The sequence below is a fragment of the Trichechus manatus genome, unplaced genomic scaffold (assembly GCF_000243295.1).
Source record: "Trichechus manatus latirostris isolate Lorelei unplaced genomic scaffold, TriManLat1.0 scaffold00051, whole genome shotgun sequence".
Lineage (NCBI taxonomy): Eukaryota > Metazoa > Chordata > Mammalia > Sirenia > Trichechidae > Trichechus > Trichechus manatus.
Genome location: NW_004443987.1, coordinates 1,837,291 through 1,854,598, shown reverse-complemented (window position 1 = coordinate 1,854,598; position 17,308 = coordinate 1,837,291). Strand labels below are relative to the sequence as shown.

The 17,308-nt window shown below is 41.6% G+C and overlaps 1 protein-coding gene across 3 annotated transcripts in view; it reads right to left on the bottom strand.

The window, feature by feature from the left end:
* Positions 1-11,349: 11,349 nt before the first annotated feature.
* The window catches only part of PCDH19 (protocadherin 19), a 121,621-nt gene continuing 115,662 nt past the window's right edge, over positions 11,350-17,308 (bottom strand). For 2 of the 3 annotated variants that reach the window (XM_004377542.1, XM_012555886.1), the window contains one exon: positions 11,711-12,309. In XM_004377542.1, coding sequence (XP_004377599.1) covers positions 11,711-12,309 — 599 coding nt within the window. Of the gene's footprint in view, positions 12,310-17,308 lie in introns of all 3 variants that reach the window. The other variant, XM_004377543.1, reaches the window with a different exon arrangement.

The following is a 17,308-nucleotide window of genomic DNA, read 5'->3' as shown; positions in this document are numbered from 1 at the left end:
TGCCTCCTATCTATCTCTAGACCAGATTTCCACATGGCTGCTAACTCATTCTCTTCAGGTCTACTCAAAAATTACCTTCTCAGTGAGGGCTTCCTTGGCTACCCTATCTAAAGTTTCAGTAACCTCCTAAATAGTTAATATCCCCATTGCCTGCTTTCTTTTTTCTCCTCTCCTTAGCATTTATCACAATCTGACATAATATATGTGGTACTCATTAATATATTGTCTGTCTCCCCTACTAGAAAGTAAACTGCATGAGGGCAAGGATTTTTGTCTATTTTGTTCACTCCTCTATCCCCAGCACCTACCAGAATGCCTATCATATGGTAAGTGCTCAATTAATATTTGCTGAATAAACGAATGAACGAATCAGAAATCACAATAGATTTTCTCTCTCTCTCTCTCTCTCTGTCTGTGTGCGTGTGTGTTGGTGGGGCTGTAGATGGAGGGATAGGGTAGGAAACAGTATTATATAATCATCTTCCTCTAATCAGACCATTATAAATTCTCACATTTACCAACTCTTTTCTCTCATTCTTGCCCTTTCACCTCCAATCACTTCATAAGACCTGTCAAGTTTTCTTTCCAGCACTATTGCCACTCTCCTAATTCTGGTCCTCACGCCTCATGCCTTAACTAGCAAGAGTTCTCCACTTGGTTTCCCCAACCCACTGTCCAATCCATTCTTCAAAAAGCTTGGTACTCAGCAAGCACTTAGAAGTGTTGAAGGAATAAGTGAATTGCTTTCCCCAGGCCCCTCAAACCTAGTGTCAAATGCAAAGGGCCCAGGGCTGTAGAGGTAGAATTACGGCACATAAGGTGCATAGTAGAAAGAGGGTGGGCACAGCTACATTTCTTTTGAAGTTCAGAGACGGATTTAATGCTTGAACATGGAAGAAAGAATTGTACTGAAGAGGAACATCATTGATAGAACTTCTCAGCCACAACAGTAAAGACTAGAATGAGAAGAGAGTCAGAAAAAATATATATAGAAAAAATTAACTATATAGAAAGATTTGAGCTGAAGCATTCTCCCTCAAAATTTGTAAGGTGTGGGTAGATTATCTGAAAATGCCAAGCTTATGTACTATGAAACAAGCGTAACTCTCCCTCTGAGTTGCCCTCTTTGAAAAGATTGATTTTGTGAGGTGGGGATAGAAGTTGGATATATCTTAAACTGTGCTTTACTTGTCACATGTATGTACATATTTACTTATCTACATACATACATGTTAACAACTATATCTTTTGAGAAAGAGAGAGGGAGAGGGAGCAAGCACCTGTTTAGTGACTCACTGTTTCTTTTTCCCTTTTTAGTCATTATGAACATTCTTTTCTAGCTCATTGCCTGTTAATCCAGGTTAGATAAATACTTCATTTGTACTTCAAGGGGAAGAAATGTAAAAACAAGAGTGATGTTATATAAAGGCGATGTTGATGTGGAGCCACTCATGACCAGGGCCTGTGAGTAAGGCGTTGTGTGATACTGAAACGTCTCTAGTTAGAGCCCTTACCACCCAGGGTGAGGGGAAGTTTCTCTGTACTCTAAAAACCACAGGTTTTTTTGTCTGGGGCATGCACAAAACCCTTGCTATTGTAAGTCGTAGTATTTGTGTATGCAGCTACAATGGCAAAGTTTAGGAGTTGCAACCGAGATTGTATGGTCCACAAAGTCTAAAATATTTACTACCTGGCCTTTTACAGAAAAGTTTGATGACTCTTGGCACACAGAGTTGAATAGAAAATCTCAGAGTACATTGCAGGTAACAAAGATAAGTATTGTTTGTGAAATGTTTGTTTCAGTTATATGTGTGTGGTACTGAGTCTTGATGTAAAATACATTTCTTACTATGGGGAGCAATCAAAAACACTGAAAAGACTCTTGTAGCCCATGTTAAGCAGTTTGAATTTCATCTTGAAGGGACACCATTGATTGGTTTGAAGCAGAGTTGTGATCTAAGCAGCTTTGTGTTTTAGCGAGATGTTTCTGGCTGCAGTGTAAAGAATATGTTAGAGAGAGACAAGGTAAATGAGAGGAGGCAAATTAGGAGACCATGTCAGTAAACCAGTTGAAGGACTCTGTGGCCTAGACCATGGTGGTGATAGGGCGAACAAGGAAAGCTTATCAGACATTTTGGGAAATGCTCCTGTGTATTGATTTGGGGGTATAAAATACCAGTGTTTGGGTCTCTGATACTACCCATATTTTCCTGCTAAAAGGACAAAAAAAAGAAAAGAAATGAATACTAGAACAGCATTAGCAAAGCATCTCAGTGTTTAGCATTGCATGTAACTCAGCTCTGACATCTAAAACCCTGAGAACTACATTCCAGACTGAGAAAATGCTGGGCCACTGAGGTAAACTGGACAAAAACACTTCAACAGTGGTAATTTAGAAATGGGTTGGTCTTTAAACTCTTTCTGTAGAGGCCTCTGCTGGGGAAGCTGCTGTATTCATTACCAATAACTTTGTTCATGTAATCCGGATCATTTCTCCCTCCCTTCCTATTTTACTTTTTCTGACCTCACTTCCTAGTTTATCCATGCCAGGGCCCTTGCTGACTGAGAAGGGCCAGATAAAGAGCCTTTGGGGGCTACCAACGCCTCTTCAATTCCACATGAACTATGAGGCAGGCATGGAAACCAATCCCTTAGGCCTCTGGTGGCCTTAACACAGTGCTCACAACTTGTTCAGCCACTTTTCCAAGCTGATTTTTCTACTCCCTAATATATTTCCTTGCAGTAGCCTGCAGTTTTGATTTCTTTTTCAAACATTCCTCCCTTTCTCACCACCACCACCACCCTGCTCCAGCCCTCAACCTCCCTGGCCTCCAACCAACTTTTTGGGGTCTCAGAAAGTAACTGAGGCCTATTTTGACCATACACTGGGATTGACTCCACCTGTGATGATCTGTAACACACATGAATACATCCTTGACAGATTGCTTGAAACCCAGTGGGACAGATGAATATAGGGTTACCAGACCTTCATTTCAAGGGCTGTTGACTAGCTACAGTGCACAGACTCTAAAAGGAGCCACAGTCTCACCATGCATGACTAATGCAACTTGAAAGGCAGGCCCTGTATATAGAAGGAGAAGGGAGGTGCTTATGAGGCTGATCAAAAGCGCCCGTCCTGAAAATCCCACTGCTATGGTCACTTCTTTGGGCTATGACATCAGGTTCCCAAAGATTTCATGAAATGTCAATGTTATCCAGGATGGAGAAATGCTTTAAGACAGACACTAGCAACTTCATTTTTAATTGTCTAGTTAGGAAGAACTTATCAGGTTGGCTACCTGTTCCCTAACAGTTGTTGAAAGGAGTACCATATAATATTATGACTTTTTTCAACTACTGTTAGGATTTGTATCCTAGCTCTGCCATTTAGTAGCTGTGTGACCTTGGGCAATTCCCCCAAGCTCTCTGAGCCTCCATTTATTTGTGTACAAAATCAAGATTTCATCTACTATACAAGTTTTCTGTCAGGATAAAATGAGATAATGTTTGTAAAGTGTCTGGCACATAGTAGGTGCTCGATAAAAATTTAGGTCCCTTAAACCCCAGCAAAGAAGCCTTGGTGACACAATGATTAAGCACTCGGCTGCTAACTGAAAGGTTAGAGGTTTGATCCCACCAGTGACATCATGGGAGAAAAGACCTGGCAATCTGCTTCTGTAAAGATTACAGCCTAGGAAACCCTGTGGGGCAGTTCTACTCTGTCCTATAGGGTTGCTATGAGTCAGAATCAACAGCACACAACAACAAATGCTAGCACAGAGAAAGCCTGAAAGGGGTGGATACAGTTAAACTTTAGAGATAATTTACAGTGGAAAAGGAAGCAGGGAGAAGGTCAGGAAAGCTCAGGGACAAGTAGCACTTACAAGAGAGGGGAGACCCCTGGCTGGGTAGAGAGGGGCACACTGGAGAACCTGGATAGTTAGGGGCAAATAAAGACTTTGGGCTCCTGGAGGAAGTGAAGACATTAAAACACAGTGAGGAGACTGGGCAAATGTTAGAATGAATAGCACAGTTCCCTTGCTCCTCACATCCAGGCAGAAACAGCAGGTGTTCTGTGATGGTTAATGTTATGTGTCAACTTAGCTAGGCTATGATTCTCAGTGGTTTGGCAGACATTGGACTGATTGCTCTTCCACAAGTTAATATAATGTAATCACCTCCATGATGTGATCTGATGTGATCAGCCAATCAGTTGAAGGGAGTTTCCTTGGGGGGGTGTGGTCTGCCTCCAGTATCTAAATGGCACGCCAGCAAGGTTCTCTCTCGCTCTCTTGCACTCTTTCTTTCTCTCTGTCTCTCAACCCTGCACTCTTTTCATTCTTGGGACATAAAGCCTGAAGAAGTCTTCAGCCTGACCTGCAGATTTTGGATTCATCAGCCCCTGCAACCACGTGAGCCAGCAGAAGTCTTCAGCCTGCCATCTGACCCACAGATTTGGGACTTGCCAGCCCCCACAATTGCATGAGCCATTTCCTCACAATTGCGTGAGCCATTTCCTTGAAGTAAATTTCTATATATATATATTTATATATGCTTCAGTGGTTTTGCTCCCCTAGGCAATCCAGACTAAGACAGTTTCCCAACAGGGTTCTCTGGACCCACTACACTGCAGTGATCATTGAGAGGGAGGGGTAGGGTTATAGCCAGTGAGCCAGGTATTGCACTTAACTTAAGGAAATCTTGTCTATCTCACTTCCTACTCAACTTCCGTCTCTCCATCAAAAGCAGCACAAGGATGAAAGGGTCAGACATGTACAAGTAGTCATTTGTCAAAATGGCAGAAAGATTAATACCCAAAACTCTAAGGGAACACATCTGCACTCTCACCCTGGAGAGTTTTTTTGTTAGGGGTAAGGGCCTCATTCTTTTACAGATACGTCCAGTGCTTCCAAGGTGCACCTCTCTAAGGCGCGTCTATATCCCAAAACCAAAATAATGAGAATGGTTTTGTTTCATCTTTGTCCCTGCAGCAGCTGTCACCCCCAACCAGAGATTTCTCTCTCAGGTATCAATTCCCACCATGGTTCTTGACCCCTCACACAGCAAGTCAGTGACACATATGATATGTGCCACAAGCACTTTGTTACCGAAAATGAAGAACTGGATAATTTTAATAATTTGCTTTTTTTAAAAAAATTTGAGTAGATTTGAGGTTGCCCCTATAATCGGATCACTCTCACATACTTAGGCAGAGTTACAATAATTGTCCATGACCTCGTATATACCTGTGTTGTATATGTAAATGCTCTTGGTCACGTGAGGATTTATTTTCTCTTGCTCATTCCTTGGAGGATTTTAAGGAGGAGTTGCCATTCCCTTTTGGGGCCAACCAAAATGGTAGATAGAAGGTCAAAAGAAACTTCTTTACACTTTTGGTGTGGGCTAACCCAAAAATACTCCTATGACCACCTATGAGTTAATGGCCTCCAAACCAGAGACACATCAGCCTCCTTCCAACATGCCTTTATGAACATCTGTGAGCCTGTGTGAATGTATACACATCAGTGTATTTGACTTCGTGTGTCCCAGCATGTCTGTGCTTGCATTCTGGTGCAAAACCTGCTAAACTGCAGCACCAAATCGCTGGCTATTACTGTGGCTTTAGGGCTAATTCTGGGGAATAATATGCAATCTCAATTTAATACAGATGGGTAGAGATAACTGGAAGATGGAGATCCAGGGAGACAGTGGATTTTCTTGAAATCAGTTTTAATTGTCCTGAGAGAAGAGGTCATGCTGAAGCAATTTAGCCTTTAACCATCACTAAAGGCACTACTTGGAAATGTTCTGCCATGCCCCCTCCTTTTTTTTTCTCTACTCAGATTTTTTTTCTGCCAGGTTGCAGCGAGCATGAATACTTACGTCCCAAGTGCTGAGTCCTAGGGAATAATGGTTTGGATAAAGAAAGCTTGTCAGAGCTTTCACTGCAGCCTTGTTATGTGCAAAGTCAGAGCCTCTCCTGTTGCTTCGCTTTCAAACCTGAAGGCATCAAGGGGGCATCCAGGTCATCTTTGTTTTGAACTCTCTTTTCCCCTGCTGTCAGCCTCGACTATTTCTCGCCTTTTTTAAAAATTAATTCTTCAGAGAAGTTCCACTGTGAAGTTGCCACGAAATGATTTTTTTTTTTTTTTTGAAGAATGGTTTTAGTGCTCTTGCTTAAAGTGCACCCAAGAAAGTCGTTACCATTCTGGATATGAACGGGTCTCCCTCCTCAGGCAAAGGTATTGTCTGGGGTAGGAGCAGGGAGGGAAGGCACTCTGGAAATAACTAGAGCCTGGCTGAAAGAAGAGGTCCCTCTCAGTTGGAAAGTTGGGGACTGTGTGAAATGGAAAAGGCAGAGGAACCCTCTGGGTCTGAACATCAATGACCCTATCAAAGGCTGGTTACCTCCTAGGCCCACAGGCCAAATTTCCTCCTAATAGTCACCCCCACCCCCAACCCACGCTCCAACCACCAACACTCCCCAAGACATATTTCACCAAACACACAATAATTTTTCCATAATAGCCTTTAATACTAAAATGCATTAAATTTTTGAAGCAGAGAAAACACATTTAAGGGGGAAACAGAGAACCACCAGATAAAAGGAAACAATGTGGCAGATAACACCATTTAAAACATAACTGTAATAATTTAATAAAGCTGTTTTATCATCTTCATAAAATAGACAGAGTGGTGATTCTTTTTTGTCTTTTTTCTTTTTACAATGATTCAATCACTGTGAAAATGTACATAACATACATATCAGCATATACAACAATTTTATCTTCATATAATCAGCAACAGAGACTGCTTAATGAGACATACTGTACTTGCATCCCTCTAAATGTCCACCCTGGTTTGACAGGTAAACAGTAATAGTGTCATCAGGCTCATTCCCCTCACTGGAGGAGCGAAGGCGTAAGCCTTTTGCAACTAATACCTTAGCATTCAAATAGCACAAGGAGGTATTTGTTGCTGAATTTCTAACTTGAGCTGGTCTAGCTCTCAGTCATTAAAGTCTGTATCCTAGCCTTCCTCAGCTGAACGCCAGCCAGTGCCAGTAAACAATCTACTTAACCAGTGCTGTAATGGTGTTAGCTGGTTTGTTTGCTAAGGTTGACAGCAACTTTCAGTTAGTAACAAGGTCATCTTTAACTGCCAAAACAGCTAGAGCAACAATCAGCATCATCAGTTTTCCCTAATGACCTACAATGCTTTCCAATCAAGATCAGGATTTTGTGGGTTGTTCTTTACCAAGAGCGCCTTACAATATATATATTTCAGACAAGGTGGTTGATGTTCTTTGTTTTACAAAACCAATATGATTCCTATTAGAAATTAATTCACTTTTGCACAACAAGTGACCCAAAGGCCAATTCCAGCCTCACAAGAAAACAATGAGAGCTGCAACAACTTCATTAGGACAATGTGTTCTGCTCTGGAATATTTCATTATCAATATAAAGCCACCCGGTCCCAGCCCCACCCACACACATCCCCTTTGAATATTTCTTTGTTACATACTTAAACTAAAGAACAACATCTCAATACACTTCAGTGTCAGCAGATACAATTTGACTCATGAAATGATATCCTTAAATGTAATTTTACCAAGAAGGCAAACACTAGGACTGTATACAATGGACTTCTTAAGCTCATTTATGCCAGTTTTTCAAAGTCAGTAAGGGTCTTATTACCCTAGGTAAAGAGCCAAGTGCACCAGTCTTGTCAGAATGCTTTGGGGGAACATTCAGCATCTAAGTGATCCCCATCAAGTGAGTTGTAATTCCAGCCAGAACTGATATTATGTATTATGTACAATAATAATCCTTCTCCCACCCTGGATGCCCAATGGAGCATTCTATACCCCTGCCTTTCCCCAAACTGCCTTTTGTCCTTCCTACTTTAAGCAGACCACTTTTTAACAATAGAGCTATATGAAAATTTCAAATGAATTCCCTTCACACAATCAATCATATGTTGAAGTAATACTATTGGGATGATACTCTGGGTGGTTCCAGTTATTAGAGCTCTAAGTTGTATCTCCTTCAACATTTTTGATTAGTAAGCAGTGGGTCACTATGTCAAAAAGTAAGTTTAAATGGGCACCTTAGGTGCCAATTAGCTCTATCAGGCAGGTTTACTCTGGAGCAGTGGTTTTCAAAGTGTGGTCCCTGAACCAGCGGTATCAACATCACCTGGGAACTGTTTAGGTATGCAAACTATCAGGCCCCACCCCAGTCCTACTAAACCAGAAACTCTGAAGATGGGGCCCATCAATCTGTGCTTTAACAAGCCCTCAACCTTCAATAGTCATCTGAATCCTATGGATTGCTGGGCCCTACCCCCAGTGTTTCTGATTCAGTTGGTCTGGGTGAGAACAGAGAATTAGTATTTCTAACAAGTTCCCAAGTGATGTTGTTGCTGCTGCTCAGGGACCACACTCTGAGAATCATTGCTCTGCAGGAACTGCTGACTACCTAGACCCATTACTTATTTGGGCAAAAAGGGCAATTTAGTCCACTGGCTTTAAGAGGATCAAAGGGATGGTAAATTTCATTTTGAACAGGTTCATAAATTAGTCAATATAAGTAAAAAAAAAAAGGGATTTCACATAGCATGGCTCACTACTCCCTATTCCTTATATATAGTATATTCCCATATTTGGGGAAAAGCAATCAATCAATGCAAACTAAACCCTTTATACCACATGAAGAAGTCTACCTGCCCTGGGAATTACCCTACACAGTTGTTAATAAAGCATGTCACACTTCAACACCAACTTCTCTCCAAAAGGGACATCAGAATAAATGGAACAGAGCACTCTAGGATTTAGGAATCCAACTTGTTCCCTTGAGTTTAAGTCCGTAACCTGTTAATAGAGGAAAGAGGAAGAATATTTGGCTCTCTGGCCTTTGTAGCTTTTCATCAGGCATGTTTAAAAAAAAAAAAAAAGGAGGGGAAAAATGAGCCAAAGGGAATTTAGGATACTTGCACAAAATTCCTATTTGGAGGCACAGCCTGCCTATAAAATCAGCTAACAAAGCCCTCCTAGAACACCGTGTGCTTCTGACAATTGGGGGAAACAAGATAGTTTCTCAACGAGGGGAATTCCCTGAAGGTGCTCAGTAAAGGGTTTGGAAGCCACAAAAATCTCTGACTGCCCACTGATCCATGGTTGAGGGAGAACAAGGTATTTGTATAGGGAAAAAGGATGGCTCTGTAGCTTGAAACTGAATTGTGAAAAAAGTTTGGAAGGAAAAAATACAAGAGAAAAGCATAACCGATGCCACTGCGACTCTAACCATTTGGCAAGAGGCATGGCAGCCAGTGGCTTCTCTGGCTCAACAGCTACACGACGTTTAATGTTCCCACTTTCCACAATCTTCTCAACTCCCTCATTTCCACTGAGCATAGTAAGAAATACAGCTGTACAAAAACTGTCAACTCTGACTTCAAAGTGACCTTGAGATGGTAGCTAACAATACATCAGAATGGATGGGAGTGAGAAACAGCCTAAATTCTACAGGTAGCCCTCATAACACAAAGGGCAAAAGACTTTTTTTTTTAATGTGTTAATCAAATAGTCACTTGCAAAGAGAAATACCTAATTCAAAATCTACAACCAAAATGGTATGAATCGGAAAGAAAAAAAAATATATGAGAGAATAAAATGAGCCAAAATGAGGATGCTATGGTAATTGAACTCTAATTGTGTCAGTTTCAGAGGGAAATTTGCAGCCACACCAATATTTTGCATGAGGTAGTATTCAGCACTGAATAAGAAATAAGGATGAATTTGTAGCTTCATTATAGGTTCCTTCTCTGAAATGTTCTCCCCTATCTAACCCCATTCCCACTGCCTTACCCACCCCCCTCCCTTACAACCTTTCCTCCTCCCATAAAAGAAAATATTCCTAGTAATGTATAAAGCCAGGCTTTTGGGAAAAATTAACTAAAAGTGTTTAAAAGAGCTGACTTATCTACTTAAACATAAGAAAATAAATCCTCTTTTGCATTCTAGTGCTTTAACCTCTAAGTCTTCTTTCTGGGTACTCTTGAATTTCAAAAAATGAAACAAATGAAAACAGAACCACAACACTTGTTTCCCTGGAAACAACTTGTTTAAGACCAAGGCAGAGCAAAGGTGACATATTTATTTTTAAATAATGAACGCTTAGGCTGCAAGAATACTATATTGGCTAGTGATATTAATAGACAAATAGTTAATCGATAAATGGGGGGGAGTAGGAAGAATGTTAAAACAAAAAAGAATGTGCAGTTTGTCAATTAAAAAAAAAGGTGTATGTCCTAGCCTACAGCAAAAAGAGTTAATTAAATCTATAGGATTTTTATTTTAATAGTTTTCTGTTCACATTTTTAATCAAAAAAGTATTAGTCATAAAAAGACGAGTTCAAGTGTCCAAGTGTCTCCATTTAGAAGGCACAGAAATTAGATTAGTGATGCTGTTACCTGTCTTTTCCTAAATGTACACTTTGTACTGCTTACTCTATCCCTATTTATAAGCCTAAAATACAGAGCAACATGGAGTTCTCAATTCCAGCCCATGACGTGCTTTGCAGTCTAATTCTAATCGTGATTGGGAAACACTGAATCAGGAAATGTGTGTCTGAAGAGATGGCTAATTTAGATTTCTAAATAGATTCCGTCGTTTTGAGTTTTAGATGATTGGAGACAGGGAATTTCTACGCCTGGAAACTGATAACTTCAGGACCAACTTTCCTGTTCAGAGCCTGAAAATTAGAAAAATGGATCTCATAAAACTTTCAGCACAGTATTTCTGACAACTGCAAATTAGATAGCAGAATATCCAAAAATGACTTTCTGCAATGATCTATCATGGATCTGGGCAGAAAACTGAAAGACAGAGAAAAATACTTTGCAAGGTGGTGAGCAATCATTATATGGGTTAAGAAACATATGCTCCATATCCTCCAAGTACTCATTCTATATGTGTGGTGTTGCTCATTCATTTGCCGTCTCAGTTGTTTGCGCTTTGTTTTTGTCTGTAGTTTTATTATTTTTTTAAGAAAACACCAACCTTTAAAAGCCTTTTGCCATCACCACACACATAGCAATTTGCAATATCAAATACAACAATAGCACAGCTAGCAAAAGGGTTCTTAAAGCAGGGGTGTCCACAGCAAAGTAGCGGCATTGGAAAGTACTCGAGCTTCCGAAACAACCTTTTGGGGGCTCGATTTCACATCACTGAATCAATGAATAGTACACAATAAATGACCATTAACTTGTCTACACTACAAAAACAGTGGCGAGCTTATTAAAGGTGTCCAGAGCTTTTTTTTTTTTTTTTTGCTTTTTGCTTTTTTTAAATGTAATCCTTCACAAACAATGGTAATTTATATTATAATTTTGACATAGAAAAATATATAAATTCAAACACTTAATACATAATACTTTTCACAACTGAATTTGTCTCTGTTTCCCCAACATCAAGGCCCCATTAACAACTCAAGCCAAAGCTAGTTTGCTCCAACTGAACACCCCTGCTGCCTGTTGAAACGAGGGATTGTCACAGAATGATAGTCATTTATAAACAATACATTTAAGGAAAGCTCTGAAATACAGCCACTCAAGAACCGACCATTGGTGAGCAATTAAAACGATCAGCTCCTGCTTTTTCGCTAGCCAGCATGGTTTCTTTCTCTTCTTCCCCAAGACTGGTTTAGAGAATGATATCCTTCAGACGCTTCACACCAGGGGACTCTTTGTCACGACCCTCCTTCAGAATGGGGTTGACCTCATGCATGACTTTCTCGCTGTCAGCTCCATGGGGCTCAGCTTCAGAGGGACGAGAAGGACCATTGTTGACATTGCTGACATACTGCTCCAGATCACGGGCCGGGGGAGCCAGGGCAATGGTGTAAGACACAGAAGGCTTGGTGGGCAGAGGGCTCTTCAGGTGGAGGGGGGAGGTGACGGGGCTGATTGCCTCACAGCCATTCCCCGCCTCCCGGATAGCGCCGTTGACCTTGGGGCTGCAGATGGTCACATCAACAGTCCGCTTGCTTTTCAGGGTGGGCCTCTCCTCAGCTGGGTGGTCGCCAACATCTTTCCCAAAGGTTGCAAAAGTCCGCTTAGTGGGTCCGCAGTCATCATAGGCCTCAACATCCGCAGCAGTAGCTTCAATGGACAGCGCGATGATGTTCCTCACGTGCTCAGGGGACTTGGAGCGGGTGGGCATGGGGTTCCGGGGCATCCAGCACCTATCGGAGTGGCCAAGAATCCGGCATTCTTCCCTGCAATGAAATCCTTCATTCTGATCTGTTTGGAGAAAAGAAACGTCAATTTCATCAGCTTTTCCCAAGAATCACTGTTACTCCCCAGTACTCTGGTTTCTTAGGTACCCACAGGCCCTTCTGGGAAATGGCACTTTTAGATAGTCCTTTATTGCCTTTTGGGACAAGTGTAAAGAATTGGATTTCTAAGAGGCTGTATACCTCCCCCATGTACTCCCCTCCCTTTTTTATTTTTGTTGCTGTTCCCGCTGCTGACAAAACTAAAAACCTAAAGGGAAACAAGTTATGATGAAAAAATATAATTTTTTAAAAAAGTTTATCCTGAATGTCAAGGTGCTGAGAGTCAGCATTTTCGTCATCAGCAACTCCTGCTAAAAATCGGCCGTGTTTGAAAACTAGTTCCAACAGAAGAGGGAGTGGAGGCAGGGCAGGAAATTCAGTAGTCAATATATCTCAGAAGGCTTGGCCGTATTTTTTAACAGCAGCACTCCCAACCACCCTTCTACCCTACCCATTTCTGATATACAGTGCTTAACTTAATTTTAGATTGGTATCATGCTCTCTTTGAAAACCCAATCGCATCACATCTTTTTAACCACCAGTCCCACCACCTACTCTCCTCATGATGCCATTTCCACGACTTAATTTCCCATCAGAAGGAATATTCTGAGATCCCTTCCTTCCATCTAACTCATAAGCGTTATTGGCGCTATGTATACATCACATATATGTTGGGGATCATTTAATCATACCCAACTAGCCATCACTCCTTATCTTCCTTATGCAGTTTTATTAAGGTCATATTTCTTAAAATAATGAAATCTTTCATGCATTACTTTAACACTGTCATGGAAGATCTCAGCAGTAAGAATTTGTAATTAGTGAGAAGACATGTTTTTCTTTTTCCATACCAGTCTCCTTAAGGGATAAGATTTAAATTTGGCTCTTAGAAAGACTTTCTACATGGACTTCACCGAAATATGGACCCAGGGCTAACTTCTGCCTGTTCATTGGAAAACTGTTAATCTCAATGTCTCCATTACAGCCATAGCTTTCCAGATCCATTTATCTTGTTATACACTTACATGAGGATTACCTAGTGAAATTTTTTATCACATTGCATAATGAATCAAAATATGAGCAGCTTAATGTCTGTAGGAAACCGTGGGACAGGACTGGTTGGGTGGGGGGGAGGCAAGAAGAGACTGAAAAGTAAAAAAAAAAACACCTGCAAAAAACATGCCAGAAATGTATGTTACAACTGTTTTTCCATGAGGGAAGAACTCTGCAATTCATGATCTTACCTGACATCAATCTATATATAACACATTGTTTCTTGTACACTTGTATTTCTATTTTGGTGAAGTTTATTTGTTGATTGTTTTTAAACATTAAATGGCATAGCAAAGAAAGGCACTGCTCTGCCTCATTAATCAAAGGTTCTCTGGCAGAGGTGCACAGGGGAGGAGGGTAATGGTTGAGCTGGATGTATACTTCATCATTTGGAGAAAAGGCCTTGGAAGCAGCTAAATGGCAAGGGCCTGGTCCAGAATTCAGCACAGCTCTTGGTATGGCCCTGACCTCATTTAAGCTCTCTGAAATCCAAATAAAGGTCAGACCTCTTCTGGACACCATTTGCCAATTTAAGGTGGCCATTTTAAGCCTCTGTTGAATGCTGGGAAATGAATCACTCAGACTTCTGTACAGTTGGAAGCAAATAGAAATAACATCATCTCCAGTTAAGATAAGTACCTTCCATATGAATAGGATGATGCTTCTACAAACTCCAACACATATACACATCAGGGCTGCATGACCACCTCTGCAAAATGAAGGATTTGTCAAAGTCTTTTCTTTGCCCCTTCCCTGCAAACTCACAGTGCTGCCATATGATACCCTATCATCATTCAGTACACGTATGTTCCCTTACTGAACCTCATTCTAGTATCTTTGGCCCCATGTCTAGCTCCTGGGAGACGAAAAATATGAAAGTAAGGGATAGGCTGGGCCAAACTTGGTGTGATGTCAACTTGGCTGGGCCAAGATCCTCAGTGGTTTGGCAGTTATGTAATAATGTAATTTGGCAGTCATGTAATGATGTAGTCATCCTCCATGATGTGATCTGATGTGATCAGCCAATATGTTGTAAGGGGAGTATCCTCGGGGTTGTGACCTGCATCCAATACATATATGGACATCATCTGACCTCCGGTTCTTGGGACTTGAGCCAGCTGCCTGCTGTCTTACCTGCTGATCTTGGATTCGTCAGCTTCAGCAGCCCATGAGCCAAAGGCCTGCCATTTGACCTGCCAATTTTGGGTTTGTCAGCCCCTGTAGCTACATGAGTCAAGAGAAGCCTCTAGCCTCCAGCTTGACCCACAGGCTTGGGACTTGCTACCCTCTACAACCGTGAGAGCCATTTCCTTGAGATAAATCTCTCTCTCTCTCTCTCTCTCCATATATATATACATACACTTCACTGGCTTTGCTTCTCTCTATATATATATACACTTCACTGGTTTTGCTTCTCTAGAAAACCCAAGAGTAGTTTGAGAGAAAATCCTAAGAATGAGTATTCTAAATTGGTTCTCAAGTCTGACTAGTCTTAAAGGTGCTGATGACTCTTCAGTAGTAAAGAGGGTGCTGCTAATCTATGGCGTGAGGTGGCAATATTAATACACAAAATATCACCACAAATAGATCAAGTATTAGTGAGAAGAAAGACTGGGTGATCACATGTTTGATACTTTCCTACAATTTTGTCAGAATGAGAAGTATAGGGAAGCTGGTCAGTTGGTCCTGCTTTCACTAGACAAAGTGGTGAAAGAAAGATGAGCTCAGAGCTTCAGATTCACAGCTCAAGTGCCGCATGAAAGACCTGAAAGTTGCCACTTGTGCTCTGAAAGAAAGCCTCATTTTTTGTAGTGATAGAGCTGATAGTGCCGAAAACCAAACCCAGAGTCTTTCCTAAGAGTGGCTGAATTACAATACCAATGGAATTCCCAACCGCAAATGGTGTCTGAAATTAAAGTGAGGGCATTGACTGGGAAGAAATGGGATCCTGAAACTTGGGATGGGCACATATGGGCAGATAATCAGGAAGCTGGGGACACTGAGCCCCTAAATTCCACTGAATCACTCCTGCCAACAGAACCAGCCCTCTCACTCCCATCTGAAGAGATTACTCCATTTTTGTCTGCTAAGGCACCCTTCCCAATAAAACCATTATACCATTCACCCCCATCTGATGAGATTAATCTAGCTGTACCAGAAGAGTCATTGTCTGAGGTATCGCCTGGGGTGGAACCTGGGGCATTGCCTGGGGCATCACCAAAGGTACATGCCTTACAAGACATTGCTGAATATTACCGGGACCCACCATGCCCACTCATTTTTGCTTCTAGACATATAACTAGACTCAAGTCCCAGTGAGCCCCAAAAGGTGAAGTACAAAGTATGACCCAGGAGGAGGTATGCTACACTCCAAAAGAACTGTTTGACTTGCCTAATATGTACAAACAGAAACCCGGGGGATATGTATGGGAATGATTTTCAAGGCTGTGGGATAATGGTGCAAGAAATAAAAAGTTGGATTAGTCTGAGTTAATTGATATGGGCCTACTAAACACACAGTCTTCATTCAATGTTTCAGCTTGTAACGTTAGGAAAGGATCTAATAGCCTATTTGGCTGGTTCACTGAAGCATGGACTACGCAGTGGCCTACACTAAATCAAGTTGAAGTACCAGGTCTGCCTTGGTATACTGTAGAAGAAGGTATCCAAAGACTTAGGGAAATTGCCATGTTAGAGTGGATTTATCAGGTTAGACCCACAGACTCACCCATGGAGTGCCCAGAGTATACACCTTTTACCACAACAGAGGAACAAATTTGTGAAGGGAGTCCCAACATCCGTGAAGACTACTGTGATTGCTCTTTTATGTAAATCAGATTTGATAGTGGGAACAGCCCTAACTGAATTATGACACCTAAATACAATGGGACTGACTGGACCCCATGGTGATACGGGCCAAGTGGTGGCACTCAATCAACAAAGACAAGGTAGGCGTGGTTACTGTAATGGACAGCAGAGTCAAAGCAGTAATCAAAATAGTCTAACTGGTATGGACTTACGGCATTGGCTACTTAGTCATGGTGTCCCTAGGAGTAAAATAGATGGAAAATCTATTAAATATTTACCTGACCTGTACAAGCAGAAGAATTCTAGGTCAAGTGAACGGCAGTCTAACTCACATCACCAGAATAGAGAGTCACAGCCCCTCAATCAATTACCAGACTGGAGCCAGCTTACAGACCCACAACAACTTGAATGAAGGGGAGGCCAGAACCCCATGATGGAGGACCCCATTATACTGACAAAATTTTATACTGTTAATCTTTCTCTCAGCCTTCCCCAAGGATCCATGGCATTTTACGAGAGTGACTGTTCACCGAGAAAAAGGAAATAATCAGAATTTTTTGGAGTATTGGACACTGGCTCTGAACTGATACTATCCAGGAGACCCAAAATGTCACTGAGGCCCACCAGTCGGAGTGGGGATGTATGGCGGTCAGGTTATTAATGGAGTCTTAGCTCAGGTTTGTCTCACAGTGGGTCCAGAGGGTCCCCGAACTCATCCTGTAGTGATTTCCCCAGTTCCAGAATGCATAATTGGAATAGATACACTCAGCAACTGGCAGAACCCCCACACTGGATCCCTGACAAGTGGAGGAAGGGCTAGCGTGGTAAGAAAAGCCAAGCGGAAGCCATTAGAACTGCCCCTACCTAGGAAAATAGTAAACCAAAAGAAATAACACAATCCTGGAGGGACTGCTGAGATTACTGCCACCATCAGGATATGAAGGATACAGGGGTGGCTATTCGCACCACATCCCCCATTCATCTTGCCTATTTGGCCTGGGCAAAAAACAGATGGATCTTGGAGAATGACAGTGGATTAACCAGGTGGTGACTCCAATTGTAGCTGCTATTCCAGATGTGGTTTCACTGCTTAAGCAAATTAG